The sequence below is a fragment of the Neolamprologus brichardi genome, chromosome 2, assembly GCF_056152115.1.
Source record: "Neolamprologus brichardi isolate AB-2024 chromosome 2, ASM5615211v1, whole genome shotgun sequence".
NCBI lineage: Eukaryota > Metazoa > Chordata > Actinopteri > Cichliformes > Cichlidae > Neolamprologus > Neolamprologus brichardi.
In genome coordinates, this window is record NC_142105.1 from 6,253,927 (window position 1) to 6,279,642 (window position 25,716).

General features: G+C 37.5%; 1 protein-coding gene across 7 annotated transcripts in view; it reads right to left on the reverse strand.

Annotated features, from left to right (window-relative positions):
* Positions 1-25,716, reverse strand: part of LOC102789617 (LIM and calponin homology domains-containing protein 1-like) — an 85,400-nt gene that overhangs the window by 41,219 nt on the left and 18,465 nt on the right. For all 7 annotated transcript variants that reach the window (XM_087846739.1, XM_087846740.1, XM_087846734.1 and 4 more), the window contains exons 2-4: positions 10,847-10,917; positions 8,481-8,550; positions 1,396-1,502 (exon numbers count right to left, since the gene is read on the reverse strand). In XM_087846739.1, the coding sequence (XP_087702865.1) occupies positions 1,396-1,502; positions 8,481-8,550; positions 10,847-10,917 (248 nt within the window). The remainder of the gene's footprint in view (positions 1-1,395; positions 1,503-8,480; positions 8,551-10,846; positions 10,918-25,716) is intronic.

The following is a 25,716-nucleotide window of genomic DNA, read 5'->3' on the forward strand; positions in this document are numbered from 1 at the left end:
GAGATGCTATTAAACACTCAATGACAGAAAGAGAAAAAAAAAAAAATCACCCTGTGGCATATTAGGTACAGGTTCACTATGAATGCTAATGAGTCGCCTAATTTAATTGTGTTGTTACCCAAGGCTCTATCCTGGGCCCCTGTTCTTTGTTTCGATATATACCTACATTTTTCTAAACAGTGTTATGAAAATGACACTTATATTTCCCTCTTCATCTAACAATCTTGATTGGCAATTTTAGACCTTTCTTACATTAACTAAATTATTATACTTGTAGATATGTGCACATGCCGAATCAAGAATAAATAAACAGAGACGCAAACAAAATAGAAATGCATTGCCCCATCTCCAAAAGCACCTTTAAAACCCTTCTGTGAATGAAACCTTGGTAATACACAGCCAGCAGACAGTGCATGCCAAAGACACCGAAACACCCACATATTCACACAAACACATATACAGTATGAAAAGCTAGATGCAGTTGGCTTTGTTACCAAGCAACAAAGTAGGAGTCATGGTTCAGTGTGTGATGCACACCCTTGTGTTTTATTTGGACAGAGACCAATTGTGTCTCACAGATATGCCATTGTTGCTTCACTGGCACAGGCTCATGCAAACTTCCATTGACTCCCGTCTACTTATTTGTGTTTCAGTGAACTGCTTGATTGTCTTATGACAGACGGGTTACTGACAAAGTGAGACAAAGAAATGCACAACCAGTGTTTGAGACAAGCAGGCTAAAAGTGTTCACCATCACCATCTAGTGATATAGAGCATTTCCAACAAAGAATTTTAGGAAATAGTTTTTTTTTTGTCTTGTTTGAAAATTTAAACCTCAATTTAAATGTGATAAGAATAATTAAAAAAAAAAAAGTTTAAACAACTGTCCTATAACAACAGAGAAAAATATCTCCAAAGGTAAATGTGGAGATATTTACCTTCTGAAGCAGAGAAACATTTAAGAAAATTTCATTCACCAAAGCTTCACTTTACTATGAAAGAACAGCACCCTCACTGTTTTGTAGAGAGATGTAGAGAGAGTCTTGTGTAAATAAATGTCAAAGCTATAAATAATTTAAAGCTCACATTAGTAAGTTTTCTTTTAAACTGTCACCTTTAGTTAGTGCCACAGTAACAGTGTCAACAAACAGAGCGCAAAAAACAGTAAATTCTAAGACATTCACAAACTAAGCAAACTGATTAAAATTCATCAACTAACTTTTAGGCTCTTTTTTGTCACCCGTGTATCTATGTTTTACCATCTGGAAAGCATCACATTAGACTTTTCTACATACAGTATATATGGTCAAATCTACACAGTCAACTCTGCAGGACTCAACTTGTTCAAATGGTAGATATTATCTGTGGAACATAACTCAAGTGGTCGAGTCTTACTTGGCCGTGGGGCGTGTTGATGTGTCCTGCAGGTCTCCAGGGTCAAAGAGCTGGGAGCCCTTCAGTCCTAACTCCTCACAGCCACGCAAAAACACACTGAGGTTGTCCTGTAGAGCGAAAGCACAATTTCATTGGGATAAATACTAGGAGACAGCTAAAAAAGCTACATCAGACCTCAACTAATATACACTTTCTATTATAATTACAGAATTTTATTATTCTATTATTCTATTCTAAATGCAAACTCTGCAAGAAGGACCATATCATTTAACATGAATATGCACTGAACTACTCGAAACATGCGAGTCACACAGAGGAGACAGATCACTTATTGACTTAAACATTTAAATCAACATGTTGCCTGGCTCATTATTTCATCAAATCAAAGTTCATCTAAAAATAAAGGGAATGAATATATAAATCAATAGTAAAGTGTTAAAAGTGATTCTGTTGACACAGTTCTAGCCCTTCTGAGTATGTCTACTTCATTTATTTTCATTGGCATAGTAATCTCCCCCCCCCCCCCCCCCCAACCCCAATTTTATATTTTCTTTTCAATTAAATAGACTGAACTCCTGGTAGAAACATCTTTGCACACTAACAGCTAAAGAGAGAAAATGTCAACATTCTCTTAAATTATCCCACATGAACCCTGTCCCACAAACATTTCCAAGGTCTCTGTCAGCCAAACAAACTGAAATGACCAGATACTTTCTATCCTGCACAGAAACACACACAAACAAGGAGTCTCGCCACAAAAATCAGGATACCTGCTCAACAGAAATGTGACACCATCAGATTTTGTGCCCAGCTTTCGTACATCTCATCTCTCAGATTACTCCAGCTTTCGCTCTTGACGGGTTCCTCTGTTCAAATATTTCCTGCTTCTTGTTTATCGGCTTCTTCTCGAATCCTTCCTTCCTTCTCTCCTCAATGTTTTACTCTGCCCATTGTCTTAGTCCTTCTCCCTCGCTCTCCTTTGCTCTCTGACAAACTCTTTGTTGGACGCAACCTGAGCCAGTCTCTCCTCTCCAGTTCCCAGGTTCTCCCGCTCTCTTTGTTTCTATGTCTCTCAGTCTTTCAGAGGGCCACAACCTAAACCCTTTTCTCCCTTTCTCTCTCAGGGTGTCACCATTTCCTCTCCACCCCAATTGTCCCAAACACACTCTCTCCCTCTCACATGCCAAACACAAACACACTGTGCTTGTATACATGCGCTTGCACAAAATGCTGCTTTAAATAAACTCTTTTTGGAATATTCACACTACCAAGTGTAAAATTAAAAAAACAAAAAAAACATGCATGGGTACAATGACAAACATGCACACTTGCATGCACTTGTTCTCACGATCCTTTTCCAACTGTAGCAAACTACCCCTCCAAATCCACCCTGCAGCTTCCTGTGTTTTTGGGACAGTGCCATCTCTGCTCTCCTGGTGAGGCAACCCCACCCAAAGATATACAGACTTACGCTAGGATATCTCTCTAACAGGACCAGCAAGGTCTTTTTGAGAAATTTTACTTCTGAAATGACTCACCTGCCGCAGGATTAAGCCGATCAAGGTCATATTAAACTTCAAAACAAAGGGTTTTCACATCAGCTGCATTTGATTAATACTAGTATTTATTTTCCAGACACAAGAAATGAGTTAACACTTGGAACAAGGAATCATCCAACTCACAAAGGAGGATAATTAGAATTTTTGTGAAACATACTCTAAGAATATGATCATCATACTGATGTAACACAGGGAAGGCAACATGTTTTATTTTTCTCACACAAAAACTTGGATCTTAGTCTCAAATAATATCTTTAAGCAGACATAATGAGTCTACTCTGAGCTGTTGCCTAACATCTGAAATTGCAGAAAGTTGAATATGAGACCAAATACAATACAGATCTTTAAAAAAAGAACCAAGAAGCATACATAGATATGATTAATTATCACCTTTACAATAATTAACAATGACAAACATTGTAATATCCTTTGCTAGATTTACATATGATAAGCTGAGCTGAATAAACAATGATTGCATTACCCAACTCAAGTAAATCACAAGATAAACTGTTGCATAGACGCAAAAAGCATTGCAAACAAGGGAAGTGTACAACTACTTGACTAGATGTTGCTGTGCTTGCAAGTTGGCAGCATAGAAAGTGGTTAAAATAATTATCAACATTTTACCCATGCACTTTCAGGTTGACAGTTGGTTCTGCAATGTTTTTATAGAGCTGCAGCCAGAGCAGAGAGCTCTCTTGCTCACAAACAAGATGGAAAAAAGACAGCTCAGAAAATCACAGCAGTTATGCATTATTTTTGTAGGCTGTATCACCCTAAACTGCTGAATGACCCTTTGACTAGAGGAATGCATAATCACATTTTTACAGGTGTGTGTTAACCTATAAGCAAAGATAATGGCTGCTGCAAGCACTGCTGATACTCCCACTTGGCAAGTAAACTGTAGATTTGTGACTTCAATGTTGTGCATAACACAAAGTAACACACATTTCTGCTGCAGGCGAAATGTTGTGGTTACAGAATAATGCAATTAATGATTTAACCTGGTTGGTAAATACAGACACATACATACACAGTATTTCTATAAACCGTGTCTCATCTTGTCAATTATCTATTTATAGTCCATCCATCTATAGTCAGGGGCGGCAGGGGATATGGTAGTGTGAAAGAGGAACTTAATCTTGTTTCCAATTAAGCAGTTTCATCCCACATTTTTCTCTGTTTAGTTCTAATATCATGTAGTCTGGAACCAGACTAAATAACAATAACAAAAGGATTTATCTGGCTCATTTGTTAGCAACTAACATGATAGATAAAGGGGTAATTTAGTGGGTATTTGGAAATGGTAAATGGACTGGTTCTTATATAGCGCTTTTCTACTCATCTGAGCACTCAAAGCGCTTTACACAACTTGTGCATTCACCCATTCACACCCATTCGCACAAGCACATCTTTCTAAGTGCTTCATAGCTAACATTCACACACATTCATACTCCGATGGATGCATCGGAGAGCAATTTGGGGTTAGTATCTTGCCCAAGGATATTTGGCATGTAGACTAGGTTAAGCCAGAAATCGAACCACCAACCTTCCGATCAGTGGATGACCTGCTCTACCACCTGAGCTATAGCCACCCTGTAGCTCAGGTGGTAGAGCTCAGAAAGAGTGTGTGTGTGTGCATTTTTAAGGAAGGGAGTATAACTTTGTTCTGATATGCAGGTCCTTGCCACAGGAAACTGGGTGTCTACCACAAAGAAATGACTAACAGCTGAATGTGTTTGGAGGAGGACTTGATGTCTGGAGGTAGACTCAGAAATAAAGCCCCTATCCACTCTGTCCATTCTCAAAATCTCGGCATTGTGGTGAAATTAGCATGAATTAGAATGGAATGTAAATTAATTTTACAAACATCAGAACATATGTTCTTTAGCTAACACATTGGTCACATATTCCGAGACGTAAAGGTCAAATTAGTTTTATATGTTTGGATTTCTTCAGACTTAACCTTCACTGGAATTTGATTAATGTCCTAATTAGAACAACAACTTTCTCAGGGAAGCAGACCAGAGTTTAAGGCCTGATGTTGGACAATTGTTTTTGTCCCTTTCAAGAAAAACACTGCAAAAGACTTGGTAAGCCACCCACAGATCACCTCAGCTATCCAAATATGAAATGCATTTTTCAGAGCTATCAGTCATATAAATTATTCTAATGCTGCAAAGTTTAATATGGCTCATTTTTTGCTGCAGTGGTAAATCAGGTTTACAGATATTCTAATGACAACAGGATAATTAATTTTGCTTCAAACTGAAAAAAGAAAGTCTTCAACTTGATCAAGATGAAATTTTGAGTTGACAGCATACACTTTTATGTTTTTTCAAAAATGAGTCATAGAATTTTTAAAATTGATATGCAAAATATGTAAAGTTCAAATTGGAAGGCATTTATGTAACATACTAGTGTTGTTTTTTTCCCCCACTTGCATTATTAAAAATAATATAAAACACTCGATCTAATAAATGTCATGTCTAATGAAACACCTGTTCAAGCAGATTAATTACTACTATTCATATTAATTAATTAACACTACTCATCTTGCCAGGAGATCACCGTTGCATGTCTATTAACACACTATAAGACATGAGCATGCCAGTCAACCCAGAGATGCCTGGGATAAGAATCTGCCACAACCAGCGAACACTGACCTATACAGCTCGACCTGCCAAAACACTGAGGTAGCTGCTGTGATTATAAAACAGCCTAAACTCCACAGAGACTCGTTTTCGCATTAGCCCTCAAACAGGAAGAGGAAGGGGGAGTAGGCTATGTTTTATTACGATGGTCCAGATAACAGCAGACCCTTGTTTATGTATTTCTCACCTCACTAATCAAAGCCAAGAGGAAGAAAAATCCCTGCAAGGCCACAGGAACTTAAAAGCTATGAAACTTTGTAAGCATAACGAGTCACTTTATTCAGAACATATACATCCAGCCGCGTTTTTTGTTTTCTTGTTTCAACTTTTATTATATATTATCCTCTAGCTACTAGTATAAACAGGCAGTCAATGGGTTACTGATTGTCCCTTTGAGCTAATTAGTAATGGTTGTGCTGTGTTTTTTGACCTTTAAGTGTCTACACCTGAGGCTAATTAGATTTCTTTTTATTTATAACTTTGGGACATGGAGTAGCCACAAGTGGACACAGTGATGCAACAGTTCTAGCTATAGCATCACCATGCCACCAGAGATACACTATGTGGACAAAAGTAATGGGCAACACCTCTTTAGCTGTTTGTACAAACAGTCTCAATTAGAGCCTGCTATTGAAACTCCTTCTTCTAAGTATTCCACAATAAACTATGAGTTATGTTATTGCAAAGTGGAAGTGTTTAGGAACCACAGAAACTCAGCCATGAAGTGGAGTCCATGAAGTGAGCAGCTTCTGCAGGTGTTTTATGTGAGTGTCCTGGTATTTATAATAAACCGTGTAAACGGTCATAAATAGATTAATAACCAAAAAATCTTCAGATTACAGATTGTGGTTTATATCATCAAAAGGCGTCAAATAAGCTTAAAAATGCTAATTTATAATATCCCTTGTGTTACAGCTTTTTTTCCTGTTCACTGTTGAGAAAAATAAGACAGGAAATGAAAAGTAAAAACTCCATCAGATACTGTTGGTTTGATGCTCAGCAGAAAAGCATCTTTGGACCCTGAAAAAAACAACCATGAGCTGAGTGGATAAAATATATCCACTCTGCACCTATTTATGGTAGAAAACAGTGAAGACAGCGTAATTATCCAACGCTCTTTAAAAGTCAGAGCACTCAATGGCGGCTATTAGTGGCACAATGAGACAAGAGCAGCCATTCCGCCCCAACCACAGCCTCCATGCCTCATCTGTGATGTTGTGATCTAAATAACTACGTATTTTTTGTTGCTGAAGTACCAGAACTTCTGCTCTAAACTGCTATCATAGACAATCATCACATTTAATTCAGAAATTCCCTTTTATCAAGGAAACATTCTGCCAGAGTAGTTTTCTTTGCTAAAACACATCAGTGTAAAGTACAGTTAAATAACTGATGATGCAAAGCTTTCACAATGACACAAAACAGGGCAAAGCATCAGTTGTTTTCTTATCAATACAAGAATAGACTGCCTATTTCTTAAATACAGTGATATTTGCCAAAGGATCAAAATAAATCATATGCATTTTCAGAATGACTCTAATAAAATATCGTTTTAATTGTCACTTTTTTTAGTTCTTGGTGTTCTATGTTTACAAAAAAAGGTGTTAAATTAAACGTGAATATGAAAGAAATACAAAGACAGCCTGAAGTTATACACTGACAAGCTATTCATGAAGGGAAGAGAGATGGAAGTACATGCTATCAACTTTCACTGTGACTATGTTTACATGCGAGTGCTGGTCCTGAAAGGCCACTTCATCCAGATTAAGGTCTAAGGTCGTTATGAAAGAACTCTACTGTATTGCACTGTACTCAGCTGGAAAGTATCAGTGTCCGGATCAACTTCAATTCACAGAATCTCATTCAAAGCAAGACACAAACTTGGGATTCTTCAGTAAAACCACAGACAACAATGAACAACTTCCATGTGAGGTTTTGGGAGCAGGAATAGGTTTCTATCATCTACATCTTTGAAAAATCCTTTTGGTTTTGATGCATCTCACCAATAATAATGTCGAGGCAGTAAATGACTTTGGGACATATAAAATCCTCAAGTGGATTTTTTGTGTTCCTGCAGTGATCCAGTATATTTCATAGCCAAGGGCTCTCAAGATTATCTGGTTCACTGCAGAACTGTACAATAAGTAAGCTGTTAAGTGCTGAGTGTTACACGCGACTGCTAATGCACACTTTGGCTGTTGTGCACCACAGCCAGCAACAAACATAATCACCATCTTAATACAAACCAAAGAAACAACTTAATGTAACAGAAACTTCATCTAATTCACATCCATAACTTTAGGATACTGAATTCTACTACTACTGCTACTCAGCAACTTTTGAAAAGCAGACTTAACAACACGTTTTTCCCCTGAGAGATTGTATCAGCTCACCCAAATTCCACAATGACACAACAGTACTTGGGCGAGGGAGAGGGGTGATGAATGGAAGAAAAGCCATTTTCTTACAAGCTGTTATTTTACGGAAAATGTGTTTCATATCTTTACTTTAATCAGCAAAGTGGGTGGCAGAGTGTTTAGTGGTAACTGTGGCCTACCCCAGCTTCCTCCTACAATTCCAAGAAATTTATATTAAGCTGACTGGTGATTCTAAGGATGCCTGAGAATGAGGGGAAGATAAAGATCTTGAAACATATGGGAAAAAGTGATGTATGAATGTATAATTAAATGTGGCCTGTAGTCTAAAGACTTTGAATATGACAGCAAGTTTTGATATTAGACAGCTTTGAAGCAATGATAGAAAAAGGAGCAAACAATAAAATGGTTAAAATATTCAAGAATAACATCTTCTCGTCTTCAGTTTTGGTTAAAATGCTGTAAATCAGTCTAAAGAATGATTCCAAAACACTTACTAGGCCAGCAATCGGTGTTGGAAGTCTGTTGATTTTCTTCACCAGTCCAGGTCTAATTGAGCTCAGCAACCTGACAAAAGACGCATAAAAAAAAGAAGAGTTGTGGCTTTAAAACTTCTTTTAATGACAAGTTGACTTCAATACTTCAAAGCATGCGTTTCAAAGTTGAAACGTCGCTAGAGCAGAATGAAATAACTGCAGGCAAAATACATGAATAGGTTTAAACTGTGGGTGTCTCTACAGAGAAAAGAAAGGGGAATCTAAAGGGATACAGAAACATTTCTAAAAACTCCCCTGTGGCGTCTGGAACGTCTATAACGACGACGCAGCCTAAATCACAGTGGAGAATCGTTTGTGCTCCTTTCACCCACTGGGACCTGTTAACTACTTCCAATAAATGTTATATCACAGGGAAGCACACATGAGTAGGTTTGTCCTGGTGCTGTCATCTCTCATCAGACCCACGCCGATGCAAAAACTTTTTGGCGGGAAGTGTACAGTACATTGCATTCCTCAAACTCTGCCCGCTTATCAGCCATGAACAAGCAGTTTCAGCATTCCCGCCTCTCTCTCCCTTCCTCTCTGTCTCCAGTTTCATCTTTTGTGCGTGTTTTCATCAGAGGAAGCGCTGTAATGATTCTCCTCTAAAAAGGAAAAATCCGCCCTTGGATACGAGGTATTAGATATCAACAGTCTTATGATGTTCATAGTAATTCAGCAGGTATTTTGAGATGAAGTGCTGTAATTTACCTTTTCAGTGAACTCTCTTTCCCTCAGCATGCCTCATGTACTCCTACGTTTAGTTGAAGATTTCCTGCTACACTGTATATTTCCAAGAATAATTCTGAACGAGCCCAGGAGAAGGCAGTTCTTAATCCTACCTACATGCCAATATATTAAGATGTGTAGGTGGGGAGAATGAGTAATGGCATCAGAGAAGACAATATTTTCACTCTGAAAATTGCCTGGAATGTGAATGTTTGTCTGCTTTTTTTAAAATGTAAGACTTTGTTTATAAACATGTTTTGGGGGAAATGGTTTTCAAATCCCACCGTGGCTTTGATGGAATTATTCAAACTTATATGCTGGGAAAAGAGGCCCACTCGTGTCTCCTGAAAATTTCATTTTCAGCCATTAACATGGTTGAACTGTGAGAGACGTGTCATCTATTATCAAAACAAAGGCACAGTCAAAAGAAATCTAGACACATAAACAAATAATCTTATGAGTGTGTACAGGGACATTTCCTAATTCTTTGAATATCAGGAAAATGAGGAAGCGGTTGGAGAGCATTTAAACTGTATGATTCAATCAGGTCTCTTCTCTACCTGAATTATAAGTAAATGAATTACTTGACTGGTTGCACAGTTTTGGGGCCAAGAGGATGTCACATGCTCCAGTAACCAAGGACTCACAATTTTGATCACAGCTCTTGCCAATGACCTCTATAAACGCACTGTTTTAATGATCCCCAGTCTGTAATCAATCTGCGACAGTGGCTACAGTCAATCTGTAGCCATTTACTTACAAGATTATCCCGGACATTGCACGACTTTTTCTCCGACAGCATCTGTCACTTTATCTCAGGACTTAATAGGGAAATCTTATGATGCCATAGCAATACTTGCATTGCCACTTTTAATCCAGCACAAATGGCTAAATTAGTCTTTATTTACTTGGTTGCAATTTTCCCCCCTTTTGTCAGTCACTTAGAAAGCAATGTCAGGCTTTTATTTTTGAGACTTACAGTACTACTGCACGTCTAAATATTCCATGATTTCCCGGAAATCCCCAAACCAGTGGGCACACTGGTAAATTGGCTCTGATATCTGTATTCACAATAAAGACAGCACAAACGCTGCGTTCGTGCAACACCGGCAGCAACTGGAACGTGGAAGAGGAAAGCGCAAGTGCATGTGAGTGCTTTCAGTCTCGTTTCAGCACCTCGACTCAATATGAGTGGGTATACCAGTTCAAGAGTCAAACTAGACGACAATTGAACCGGACGCCAGTCTTTCTGATCACTGGACCACACTTCAAAGTACTTGAAACAAAAACCTGCTTGACTGCTAATGTTCTTTCTATTCGCTTTAAATAGTGTGTGATTATTTTACATTTACACTCCCTCTTCAAAATTCATTTAACCAACCAGAGCATCATGATACCGAAACAAATACAGTATTAAACCAAACAGCATATGTACAATTAAATTACAAAAACATTACAATGAATTGGTAAGATGACTAATCATTGAAAACTATTCAAGAATAATAAACGTACAAACCAGAGATGTGTAACACTCTGCTACTAGATTATAAGAAAAAAACCCCAAAACAACAACAATAACAAATATAGTCACAACTTACTCGCACAGTAGTATTCCATTCTCCAAACCTCCTCGGAAATCCTTCTCACCAAAACATCTTCCTGTCACAGCCTGCAGATGGGAGTAAAAGAATTGAGTTAGCAACATATAACATGTAAAGAGGGCTTCAGGTTAAAAGAAAAATTAAGAATGAAAAAAAAAAGTGCACCAAAAATTGTGTTTAGTGGCATTCACTGCTGAAAACCAAAAAGCAACACTTATCAGCACACCTTTTAAATCTTTCTTTGAACTGGATAGATTGTGTGGAGAGGTGCACAAAGACTTATACATATATCAAGTCCCTCTCAAGTCAACAACGCTAAACGCTAACAAGCTTGACATAAGCTGCAGTCATCCCAGCCAAGTGGCTCTGGCAGGCTAATGTGGTGGGACAGGGGATTTATCGGGTAATAGTTGGTCAGACCCTCTGAGGAAAAAAAGCTGCCAGCTTGCGTGTGAACAACTACTGTACATCATAAAACATGCATTTACTTGGACAAATATTGCACCAGATATGTATTAATCTCAGATGTGACATTTCGTTTCAGTTACTGTGAGAAGTGATGGTTGTTCTTTACTGCAAGAGATTCTGGATTCTATTTTAAAGCTCTTAAGCTTTTTGAGCTACTTTTATGTGTAAAACTGGTCAATGACAAACACATACATGCATTTTTTCACAGACAGACAAATAGACAGATAGATAAAATATAAGCAATCTTATAGATAATCTTATCTTTAGTGCAACTCCAGTGTTGAAATAATTACCTCCTACTCCAAAAATCTGCTGTTGCGAGACTTTTAGGACCAAGCCTACTTAAAATCTATTTATTCCCACAAACGCTGGCAGACAGTTGGTGTAAAATGAGGAGACCTCTTTAGAATGCTCTTTTAAAAGCCAAAACAATTACAAGATTAAATTTCCTGAGAATTTCTTTCACATTTGTTTGCACAGCTGTGGGGAAAAGAAAAAGCATGGCGATGTAGAGTATCTGGCCTGGCTGGATCTTTCTGTCAGCTTCTTGGCTAGTTTGGGAACCTGGACCTCTTACAAAAGAAATGGACTGCTGTGTGTCAATGAGTGGGCCGACAGTAGGCCTCATTTCTACGAGAGGCGTGATGTTTGGTGTTCAGGAGAGGCAGATAAAGAGATAAGCGGTGAAAGGAAAGTGGCAGAGAATTTTTCACTTTGCTGACATTTAGCTATTCACTGCCACTATTCCATACGGCAGCAGCACTTATGAACAGGCCATTGTGTGTCTGGTGTTGACAGCACAAAAGCAATGAGTGAAGCCTGAGTGTGAGGCCTAAAAGTCTGCCTTACAGTGCAAACAGATGGTTCACAAACCCACACTGTAACGGACCTGCTCTGCACAAAGAACTAATATTTCTTGAATTAAACATGAATCGGACAAAGGTCTATTCTAAGAGTTAAAAGTTTCTTTCTAAAACATGTGTTGTGCCTAGACACTCTTTACAGACATACAATGCAGGGTAGGGATGCATAAGATGCAGGATTATGTGCCAGGAGACCAAAATTTGGACCTTGGTTTTACTTTTCTCCCCCACTCACTGTTCGATGTCGTTTTTACTCGCAGGTTAGGATTAGTCACTAACATCTGCTTGGTAAGGTTTAGAAAAAAATGACAACATGTTCCTTTAAAAGCGTAATTCCTCTTGTGTAAGTTGTGTAAGTGAGACACAGGCAAACTCAATCTCAAACTTAATCTGCAAGCAGGGAATAGAGCCAGTTTGTTATATTGTATTTGATTAACCTGCACAATACCTGCTGTGCAATATGCAGACTTGTATTTGCATTATTTTTCTTACAAATACCTAACAAATAAAAAAAATTGTTGGAAAATGGCACCCCACAATAGTGTTCATGAGTTGGATCTCGTTATCTTTAAACTTAATTTGCACTGCTGTATAGTTTATGGACATACAGACAAAAAGAGCAACCAGTGTGCATCTGTGTGTTTATGCACCAGTGTGCATAGATGTGTCTAGGACCACACTGTGTCATAATGACATGCCCGCACACACGCACACTGCGATAACAATCCCATAAATGGTCTTGCAGTTGGAAACAAGATACAACATGTTATAGAATGAGGTTCTGTGATCCTCCTACGTGCATTTTGTTCCCTCTATAGACAGCCAGGCTAGCTATTTCTCCTTGTAATCTGTTATAAAATTTACAGAGTGTTTAGAATGGTCACATCTAACTCAGGAATAAATCAAATAATTCCCCAAATGTTAATTGGTTTAGTCAAGCAGACGGCTATCAATGTACAACATTTTCTTCATTGACTGCCAGTAGTAGTTGGAGTCACTTTGATTCAGGGTAAAGTTACCTCGCCAGAAAATTGTCTTGGCTCTTCGTGTTCATGCTTAACTTAAACAGTAAGATTAAATCGATTCCAAAACCACACCAAATAAATATTTTATAACACAAAAGATTCTTTTGTGAGAGATTTTACAACTAGAGGACAGCTAAATGATCGCACTATTAGCTAATGGCATTTTCATCCTTTATACAGTTGAGAATGAAATTTCCAGGTCTTACAATACTTTGTATACTGTAGTGTTGTGCATAAGAGATTATCCTTCCCAGGGGATTAGCGTTACTGAATAGCAATCCCAGGTTACAGCACATTAAAAATAGCATTCCCTGGTTTGGTTCAAGACAGCAACATTTCATGGTCAGTGGACTAGACAGACAAAAACAACACAGGCCATTATTCTTTAAAATAAATTAAAAAAAAAAAACTTTCTATGCTGACTTATAATGTCCTTACAGGTGGTATTTTATGATTTCAGTGGAATACACACAAACTATCATAATTTCATGAAAAAAAGAAACAATGAAAAAAATGTTTAGAACTGTACGTGTATATTAAGCTTTTTTGCCAAATCCAATAAATCCCATATTTAATTTTATTGGCCTTCAGTAGGTCAAAAATCCCCGGTGGAAACCAGTGTCTCCAAGGGTAAATCAATTAATCAATCAATCAATTAAATCAATTGCCTTTTGGGATTCATGCACATTAATATCAATTACATGTTTGACTTCTGGCTACAGAAAGTTCTGAACTGTAGAAAATGTAAAGGATTTGGTATCCTCATTATCCTGCTTTTCAGTTTGGCAGTGTCTGCACCCAAGCCAAGGACTTTGATTCATGCACATCTGTGGCTCTAATAAGTGTCATTGTTAGAAGACACTCCTAACTCCTCTGTGACCCAAGGGAATTCTTCGTTTGACCATTTGAGCAAAATACAAAATCAAATGGACATATTAGGTAAAATACTTGTTGATAATGGGCATACCAGTGGTGACATTAAAAATAAAAATCATTATTTATAATAAGGGGCTAGCTACCTGCATGGGCTTGCATCTCTGTTGCATCAGCTATTAAAATATTATTATTACCTGCAGGTTAATTATAAAGACACAGAAATCTACAAAAGATAATTTCAAGTGGGCAATAAAGATTTCAACAAAAACATTACTCACAGCAGCTATAATGGAAAGACTAATATCACATAAACTATTTCCTGATCACAAAAACAAATATTCCGATGAGAACATTTCGAATTTAAAAGCTGTCAATGCGAAGATAAAGAATTTACAGCTTTGTAAAGAGCTGGAAGCTTCTGGATATGAATGTGTTTTCTAACCCCTTCAGGGTCATATGAGGGTATTCAATTAAAAAGAGGAATGTGTTGCCTTTGTTGTTTTCAGTGGAATGTCGCCCACATTGTTTCACACACAATCGAACGTTGTTGATTGGCTTTACTTTCCTTCTTTTCGCTTCCTTTTCCTTCAGAAGCCCTTCATGTGTCCAGACCAAACTAATTCTCATGGATTCATGTCTAGAGCACCCATTACTATTATTCTTACATCAACAAATAAAAGAAATCCCCGTTGGTTTGGAAATGCATGAATGAAGCTTGCAGAGTCAAACTTTTGCCAAATCAAGTATCCCTGAGGGAGCATTGGTGCGTGTGAATCTATTTTTTTACTTTGATGAAACGATTTCTGAAAACGAATACCCAATAAAAGGTCTAGCATGGAAACTCCCAGGAGACTTTGCTTTCATGTTCTGAGAGATAAAACATGTGAAGTTAGGAGTCTCCTCCAAAGTTAAATCCTATCTGACGGTGGACCACAATTTCAAAACAATTTACTAAAAAAATATCGCCAAGAAAAATGAAAAACTAGGAACGGCAGTCATAACAACAGCTATATCAAAGAGCCTTCCATCAAACCATTGAGTCTAAGACTATCAGTGTTGGCTCCCTGTCTGAACCAGATTACTGCAATCCTTCCACTGTGACTGTCATCCAATGAAAACAAAGCCATTGCAGTAATCTCAGAGGCCTTGCTTTGGACCACTACCTGTCCCAAATTATCAAGTAGTAGCTCAAGGTTTACAGAGAAGCTGTTTTTTGTGACTTGTAAAAGTAAAATATTACTTACATCAGGACCCTTGGGCAAAGTGTTATCGGCCTGTTAAAGAGCTGAAAGCTGCTAGCTCAGGGGCTGGTGAACATAAACAGAGACATGTGCTTCCAACCCACAGACTGCTTTATAACCACATGCCTCCTTTGTAGTCAAACACATTCTGCTTCACAGGATGTTGCCTTAAGTGTGTTGCATAATCCTGGTGGAATCCAACACTATGTGTTCAGGTCCAAGAACACATGTAAATACGTCTTCTGGCCTAGGGCCGATAATCTTGTTAATTCAACTGGGCAAGAATCTATCCTAATCTGTAAATGCTTCTGATTAACAGAACAAAGGCAAGAGTATGTAACCTAGCAACTCACTAAGAAGTGCGGGAGGAACAGAAAGAAACAATAATGCTGCTGCGTGATTTGTGAAGTCTAGTGTCTTTTCAAAGCAAGCGACACAACAATAAAACCACTCAATGTGTTCAGTACTGGAGAATCTAAATCAACTTTCCAGTTCAAGACAAAACACCATCTTGGCACAGAAATGGAGCGTAAACTGCCAAGTTTTTAGTATCATAAAAAGATAAAAATCTCGCCTTTGGCTTTTTTGAAAATAAAGGACTTGATAAAAAAGGGAGATTTCCAAAGACAATAAATAAATAAATATATTAAAAAGGAGTGAAATTACGAAATGACTGTTCATAAGAGGAGACTCTCTGGCTGGAGGTACCCCGACTAATGGAGCCTCAACAAGTTCACCCAAATATAAGGAGTGGTATCTAACTATGATTAGTCATCCAGACTTTTTCAGTGCCTGCCACCATCATAGGGATCCTTCATTGTGACTACAGAGCCTTCGCTCTGTGCACAGTGTGCTGGCGTTTGTATAAATGGGAGAAATAAAAGGAACTGGGAAGTTGATCTGGGGTCGGGGTTGATCTGAGCAAGCTAGGTTAATTTCTTTTACTTATGTCAAATGAGATGAGTCAGCATTTGTGTATTTTTTTGTGTGCACTGTTTATCCAATGGAGCACAATATGTGAGTTTTTTTTTAAATTGTGAAAATTATGTTGAATTTTTTCCTATGAACTTCATACTTTCAAACCAAAAACAAAACATGTCTTTAGCATTGAGCCAACAGTTAGCTGACAGTTGGAACATCTTTTATCCCACATAAAAGACATTTTGGACTAGCATCTAATAGAAGAGATTATAACTACATAAAGTATTATCTAGAAAAACCATCTGTTGTATTTAAGAGAATGTCACATAAAACTTGAACTTCAAAGTATGGAAAGAAAATCTATTTATCAACATATCATTAGGGATTTGCTGGAAACCATCATTTTTCAGTGTAAGAATGAGCTCCAAATCCTGTAACAAAGTAATTTCCAGTTAGCAAACTGAGGTGCTTAAGGTATTTGGGGCCCATGTGAATCTGGAAAACGGAATAGCGTGTCCATCTTTGAGCTCCATGCCTAATCTTTAGCATGCATCATGAGGTTTCTATGAGTTGGCAGATGTTTTATAAGATTTGGGATAATATTGGATCTTGCCTCTGAAGTTGACACGGCAGCTCCCCATTAAATCACAACAATCATCAGCACATCCAGCCTTTCTCCATGTTAGACTGATCTAGAGACAGCATCACCAGATCCAGTTTGCAGAGCAAAAATAGCCAGAGGGATGATCAAACAAGCATGTTCGCACAATCTAGCCCTAAATGCCAGTGACCAACAACGGTTTATCAACCGACACAAACACAGAGACCCCTATTGGACAACACATCAAAAAGCATTCAGTTACCCAGGCTTCTACAAACCCATCGGTATATGTATTTGATGTCAGCATGTGTTTACAGGATGCAAACACCAAAGTTCTTTTTCCTTCTTTTTGGCAGGAGTTAAGACAAATGGCTTTGAGGAAGCGGCTAAAGTTTTTAAGTCAATTGAGCAAAGTTGGAACGGCAGTAGTGCTGCTGCCCAGCCTGGAGACAATGAACAAAAGAGTATTATGAAACAGGTATTAAGCAAGCAATGACAATTGCTAGTTAATAGAAACTAATTGGCATGTTATTATAGGAAATAGTAGAATCAGCACTGGCGTGCAACAGTCCAATCACAGAGAAGGAATGCTCAGTTTATCTGATAGATGAGTGAGTTTTATAGAGTAAAAAGTGTGAAAGACTGCCCTGAAAAATGCAATAAAGACTGCTGTCAGAAGGAAAGCATTTAGGTACAAAACATCACTTAATTTTAAAACTCAAAGATAAAACAGAAAAAAATATGTGTGGGACAGCATGTTATGCAAGACCTTTGTACCACACGCCGTAGGCAGCAGCAATGAATTATGTTGATTTATAGTCATGCAGAGCACAATAAAGAGGGAAAGGAAGGAATAAATAAAGTCTGCAGTTCAAGACAAGGAAAGGGAAAAAAAACCACTGAAACGACTAGTTAAAAAGAATAGTTTCAAAAGTGGTAAGAATCACCAGACACAACACAATATGATAATATCACAATACTGCATCCATAATATGACATAAAACCATTTTGCTGAGTTATCACCTTTTTTCAAATTCTGTCCTTAAAAGTTAAACTTTGGCAGTATTGTTTGTATCCAATAAGAAAGTCATATCACTTCAGTTATTTATTTATTTTTTGCTGCAAAATTATATTGTTAAGAATACCAACACTGGCACTAAAACTTGTCATAAATATTCTTATAAGAGAGTTTATAAACGCAAGGAGGTTGCGGTCCTATTTTTACTCAATGCGAATGTGCCTTTAGTTTGGTCTGAATTGGAAGGTGTGTGTACGCTGTTGGATGTTTTTTTCAGTTGAGTCAATTCAATTTCAGATTTATTTATCAAAATATCAATACCCTGAATTGGATAAGTGGAAGAGGATGGATGGACGGATGGAAATATTATTAATTTGGTGTCCCTGTATGGATAAATATTCCCCCCCCCCACCCCACCCCCCCACCAGTATGCAATAGATTTCCTTTTAAAACACAAACACTCTCAGGTCACATTTCAGTCCAAAGAGCACACGTTTCCAGGCACATGGTGGATCCTGTGAGAGTCATCTGGCGTGGGAAACCTACAAAACCCATGCTTAGTCATGTACTGCTCCTACTCAGCAAGACACACTGGTTTTCTCTGAGAAGAAGTTTCATCACATTAACATGTTAGACTGGAGCTGTCAACTGACACTCGAAGAGCAATCGTGGTCCAGATAAATATTTAACTACAAATCTAGTAGGGGTGGGGAAAAAAAAATCGATACTGTGTAGTATCGTGATATTTTGTTTGCTAATAATGTATCGATACAGGGACAGCAGAAATCGATATTTTGTTACAAAAAAGCTTTTTGTGCTCTGACTTCAGAGCATGTTGATCCTTTTTCTGAGCAAGAATCCTGACATTCCTTCACTGTCCAAATGTGTTTAACTTTTTTTTGGCAGCAATAATCATGACAGTTTACTTATTTAAATTTAAGACATGTTTTATTTTAATTAAGTTTAAAACTTTTTTAATGTAAAATTATATTTTGTTTTAATTTACTTTCAAATTCTTCAGTTGCTGAAGGGGCTGCATAGTTTTCATAAACTGCATAGTTCAGAATAGCTATAATTGTACCAGATGGTTGCGTTCAGTTAAGTTGGACTAGACTGTGATACAAACCGTTCAGTTTGTCAACAATAAAACTGAAATGAGAGAAAGACTGAGTGTGAGACTTTGATATTAGATAAAATGAATATTGATAAAGTTTACCTTTATGTACAGAATCTGAATATCGTAAAATATTTTTAAAAATTGCAATAATATCGTATCGTGCGTTAAGTATTGTGATAATATCGTATCGTGGGATGTATGGTGATTCCCACCTCTAAAATCTAGTTGGTTAAAAATAAAAAAATGTGGTCAATCTCATGCTAAAGTGGAAACAGCAAAATGAAAGCTCACACTGAATCCGATAAAGACATTTTCTTGTGGTGGAGCTATAGCTACAGTTATAATAAAGTTTATTTCATGAATGAGGAGCATTTTTATGTTTTAACACAAATGGAGAAACAAAACAATAAAAATGAACTACCAAAGACTGAAACTGCACATGAAACCAAAAATATATATAGAGATCAAGGATTGACAAAAATGTACTGAAGAAAACCCAAGAGCCACATCTCAGTTAGCATGTTTAATTTTGAATTTCTTGAGTACAATAAGTACAATTACAAAAAGACTGAACAAGTGTGGAACAAGCCTCTTCTCTCTAAAAAGAAGATGGCAGCATGGCTTAAGCTTGCAAAGTAGTCTGAGCTGAATAAAAACTTTCTCTGCCCTTTGGACAAAGGAGAACTTGGACATAATGCAAAGGACAATCTTTGGTGAAAGGTCCAACACAGCACATTAGCACAATCAACTCATACTGTACTTTTCAAGTACAGTGGTGAAGGGGCGATAATTTTGGCTTATTTTTCAGCCACAGGACCAGGGCAGCTTGAAGTTACCAAGTTGACCGTCTATGTATAAGAAATCTAGAGTTAAATTTAAGGCCATATGTCTGATAACTAAAGCTTGTCTGAGACTGTGTCATACAGCACGATCCTACCACAAACACCAAATCTAAAATAGAATGATTCATATCTTTTGTTAGCCAAAGGGTCGCAAAAGCCCAGTCAAAGTCCAGACCTCAACCTAACTGAAAAGCTGTGGTGGGCCCTTAAGACAGCTGTGCATACATTATTGCCGGCAAACCTCACTGAAGATAAGCGACGATATAAGGAAAAGCGGGCCAACAATGTGAGATACCGATAAAGTAAGTAATTCACAATATTGCTGCTACTGAATCATAGGGTGTACTTAGTTTTTCACAGGATTGCTTAGAATCCTTAAATAACTTTCCTAAAACTGCACATGCAAAGTGCTGACCCATTTAAAGGTAATAGATACGTCTTATTGTTATGAATTGTAATATTGTAAAAAGGGTTTATAATCCTGATTACATTGTGACAGAGGTTTTTGATATTAACATTTGTTAGTCATCACTGTAAAAACACCGCAGCTCTTTAAAGACTGCAGTTATTCTGATTTTTATGGAGATATGTTAGTGCTGGATACACAGAAGTCAGTTAACTGGAGGCCCTAGTTTTAAGATATCATAATTGAAATGTCAGAATATAAAACACGTGTCCTGTTTGGTTCTTTCCAAATGCAATCAGGCTTTTTTCTGTCTTGCTGTTTTTTTTCCTTTGGTTTTCAGTCAGTAGAGAGTGACTCTCTCACTCAAAGGTAAAACAGCTTTAAAGTTGAAAGGTTTTCTTGTGTTATGACCTTCATGTTTTTCTTTTTTCTTTTTTAACTGTACCTGAGTGCTGAGTGCCCCATGTTACTGGTAATACAAATAATTTTCTACTCTTGAGACACTGGTCAACGCGACTGTCAATTTTAATTTTAATTTAATAGTAACCACCTCTCCTTTTCACCCTTGCATACAAGCGTGCAAGTGCCCAACCGCTTGTCACCTGCTTTCAATTAGCAGGAAAAAGACAGACAAACACAGTCACACACACCAAATCTGTTACATTCAGCTAAACACCCTGTGACAGTAATTCTCAAAGACTAGTAGGTGAACTTGGAGTGTAGCAAGTTTTCCACACTTGGCTCAACTTTTGCATCTCTCTTCAACAGAGCAATGAATCAACTCCCACTCATGAGAGAGGTGACACATATGGCACAATATTAACAAAGTTAACTTCACAGTTTAAACTAACATTTAATCTGTTGCCACTACCTTGTTAAGGGAGCATTCAAAAACTATAAGCTACTTTTAATTTACTAGTTGCACATGTCATCCAAGTTAGTTTACTTTTCAAAGGGTGCTCGCAAAAGATGCAGTCTTAGCCTTTCCTGCATCCATAAATCTTTAAATATATGGTGTCAATAGATATCATTGGGAGTTAAACTCATGATGTCAACTGGAATCCATGCAAGCTGCGACCTCTTGCAAAGTAAACACGTTGTCATCACATTTTAAACAGGTACATTAAGTAGGATTTTCCCTTTAAATTTCGAATATTTTCCATGGATCATGATAGAAATGTGGGCAATGCCAATGCAGCTGTTCATTTAATACCCCATAATGGTGTAAACAACGGTGTATAACAGCACAGGTTTATTCATTTAATAACCAATGACATTAAATAGTGTTATACTATTTTTTTATGTGGATCTTTTTAAATTATTATGTAAAACGAAGCATTTTAACCCATTAATCCCATTGGGACACAAGCAAGGAGAAAACTCGCTGTTATGTTTTTGTTAGTTCTTTGTCATTTCCTTTCACATCAAAGATGAAATGCTGGATGAAAAGATGGCTCAGCATTCACATAAACTATACTACATAACTATAAAAATATCTTTTGATGAAGCTTGACACTAAACAAGAAGGTCAAATTTCAAACATCTCAAGAATAAAGCATTAGCATTTAATATGAAAAAAAAAACAAAGAAAGAAAGAAGGAAAGAAAAAAAGAACTGCAGATACCGTATTATGTTAAAGTAAGGGCTGAAGTACTACACAACACTGGAGAAACTGCAGAATAAATCGTTTGTGTAGCAAATTGTAAAGCTGTATGTGAGCGCAGTGGGAAAAGATTTCTAACCAAGAGAGCAGAAAACAATTATGCTATAGAATAGAATAGAATAGAATAGAATAGAATAGTATAATCCTTTGATTGTCCCACAAGGGGACAATCAGCAGAAGAAAATAGTTGCTAGATAGCTAGATATTTGATGGTTAATATACTTTCTTTACTTGATTTGTTTTTTTCATATTCTGGATTAACTATTCAAACATGGCTTTGAACAAGCAGGAAGAACAGGAGGAATGCAAACAAAATATGTTTTAAAAATTGTTCCATTGAACTCTAACCTGCACCATCAAAAGTTTTCTTTTTACAAATTAATCTCTCTCATTGTGATTATTACTCAATGAGGAAAAAACAGCTTACCAAGTGTGCCACACACTCCCACACACCATTCACACACAACACAGTTCCTTTTCTACTCAGGCATGCCCAATGCTATTGTATATTTAGCTGTGAATAACAACAAGGGGGCTTTTAAAAGTGCTACAGTGTTTAAAATACCTAAAATTCTATTTAGCTTGTTACTCTGCTAACCCTTTAGACTATAGCAGTATAACATACATTAAAACTATACACCTTGCATTAGAGCAGAGGAGACAACTCTCTCCCAAACATGTTTTCCTAAGAGCTTTAACTGTCTGAATTCCAATGCCCAGTTCTCTTCTTTATGCCTCCCTTTTCCCTCAACTCTGGATAAGCCCCCTCTGATTAAACATGCCAAATTTCCTGCAAGTAAAATGGCAGCGCTGTGAGCTAAATGTTAGTATTCCAGCCAGTCCGTCCCATTTCCACCCAGATTAGATGATGGAACAATGTTTGGGTTGTGGATTAACTGAAGTCCTGGCCCCCAAAGATGCTCACTTCCACCCCAACTCCCTCCAGTGTTTTCTCCTCCAATACAATAATTCTATGCTTGGTGGGTCTTTGAGTCGACATGAGGGGAAGATGTTTTTGTCCTGGGAATGACTTGGCAATTGTCAGGGTAAAAGACAAAAAAGAAGAGGGGACTAAAATGGATGACGGAGTAGAGTCCAAGGTGAGGTATATTATGAGATGACAGGCAGGTTTAAGTTGATTAAAATGTCCTGTTTTAGCTGCAAGGTGACGCTTATATTTTTGGGTTGGTTGCCAGCTTCAGAAAGGTGCATGTGGCGAGTGTGTTTACACAGGAATAGGGATGAAACCGTTGTGTGGCACTTCCTAAATCAATATTTAATTGTGTTCACAGTAGTCTAGTGGGCAATAGGCAGACTAATGCAGCAACACTTTTGAATGAAAGACGTTATGGTGATCCATTTGAGCTGACACTTAAAGAACATATAGTATACACTTATGGATGATTTGTCTAAAGGCCTCACACACAACTGAATGAGGTGAGACCAAATTTAATGCTGAATTGTAAAGAAATCAGTCAAAATTCTTTACCAATACATCCATTAAGCGAAAGTAAAACTCTAATATCAATCCTACAAGTTTACAGTGTTGCTGCAAAGAGAAATGTCCCAACTGAGGGCAAGCAGACTCACTTTAATGCACTTATTAAAGAGATAGCACATACATGACAGCAAAATACTGGTCCCACAAACGAGGTCCTTAGAGGACAACACAGGTGTGGGTGCTATAACTGACATTTGATATCTGTATATTGACACGCAAATATTTGTTCAACTGTGCCGTTAAAGTGCTTGGGAGAACAAAAAACACTGACAGCAGCAGAGGCCTATTTACTACTTTTGCAAGGCTGCTCACATGGAAATTTTTAAGATAAGAGAGGGTTATATGTCATTTTTGTCTTAAAACAATGTATCTTTGTTAGGTACAAAATTATGAATGTGAAACCTGCTTTTGATTTTTTTTTATAACTACAATATATTTCTATATTTGCATTTAGCCTTTTGGGTAGGACAGGGGCATACAAGCCCTTAACTGTCACCCCCAAACTGGCTTGATGGGATGAACATGAGTGAGAATAAACCTTCAAACCCCCCTCTACTCAGGAAATACTCTAGGGGATTTTGAATTCCTCTCAGTGGCACAGATTCTGGCTCTTCAATTTAGCTGCTACAAATCCCCATTCTACTAACCCAGATCATGTTACACACATGTTGAGTAAAGTTAGACACAGCAAGCGAAAGGGTGAATTCGTTTATAAAAGACAACTTTGTGAAGGGGAAAAAGAATTACGAAGAAATGGCGTTCCAGTTTGACACAAACACCACAAAGTTGCTCACAATGAATGACAAGAGGGATATGACCTTTGAGCTATAGTCTAGCCTTTTTAAGGCCAAGTACTCTGGATACAATACAGATAAAAAAAACAACCCAATAATGATGGTTACTGAGGTTAAACATTAACCATCTCATGCAGAGCCATGTCTTACCATACCATGCATACCATACCTAGCTGAATTTAACTGACTGCTCCCCACAGCTCTGTAAGATCAGAAACAAAGAACCTCCGTGTCTATACTGGCCGTCTGACCTAAGCTTTGCAAGCGCTCAGGTTTTTACAGGGGCCTCTCCTAGTCTCCAATATCCTGCCTGCTACAGTTTTCCTGTGAATGACGGAAACATCTATCCAGTAGCCACACTGGAAGCTGTAGTAAAATAGACAGCCACTTTGGTCTTGGTCTAGCTGGATGGACATCTTGACGCCAGTGTTAGATCGAACAGGTTTAAATAGGCGCTTTTATTGAAACAGAGGGCCATTTAAGCTACCAAGTAAACACATCTCCAATAGCTACTGAAAGACTTGACTCAGTGGTTAAATGTACAAAGACAGCGTGGTAAAGGCCTAAAACACTTTAAAATAGTTTAGATACATTACTAGTCCAAACATAATGAGATCCTTCATTATATCAGCAAGTTTTATAAGTTAACTCCTAGTTGTGTTTTCTCTATATTTTTAATTAGCAAGTACAGAAACCACAACAAGATAACACAAAAACCTTGTTACTGGGAGTATGATTTAGAGCTTGTACAGTTTTAATTTAATAAAGGCTTTAATCAAACTGGTTATGCAGATGGTGAATACCTAATATCAGAGACATGTACTGATCTTAAACAACCTAATGTCCAAGCTAATAATAACCCTATGAAAAAAGGTCTTAAGTTTTAAGTAAAGACAATATGACAGAAAATGTCAAACCGGAAACCATAATTTTGCAGAACGCACATTAAAAGCACCATCCTTCAGACAGTATCCAGGCAACAGATCTTACTGCTAGAAACAAGTAAGAAGATAATGATTACATTCATCTTCATGCTTTAATATTAAGAGAAGGGGGCCTGTATCACAGCCAAGGCAAACCAAAACACTTCTAAATTTCTATTTTAGAACTAGATTCTGGTTTAAGTTGTTTGCGTGTCTCAACATGCTCTTCTTTAGTCTCATTATTAAGCTCTGTCCTCAGAAGAACTGAACAAATTGGGAGCTTTACTGAAACACTGTGTCAACACGAGATCACAGTCGGAGACAATCAGCCCGTTTACTGTGACACGCTGAGACACGCTTTGTTCAACAGTGTAATTATGATGAAGCACTACAATGTTTGAGTTAAACATGACCAAAAGCTTACAAAATTAATGTAAACATATAGTTAAGAAATTGCTGTAAGCCACAACCACAGGCTACACACTTGTTTTGAGACAGTTGGTTTTTTTCCACCCACTCTGAAGTCCCACCCATCTGCTGTTCAAACCTTCTGTTTATAATGGGCAACCAAATAAAAGAAAGTCATCTTACAAGGAAGGGAGCTAAAA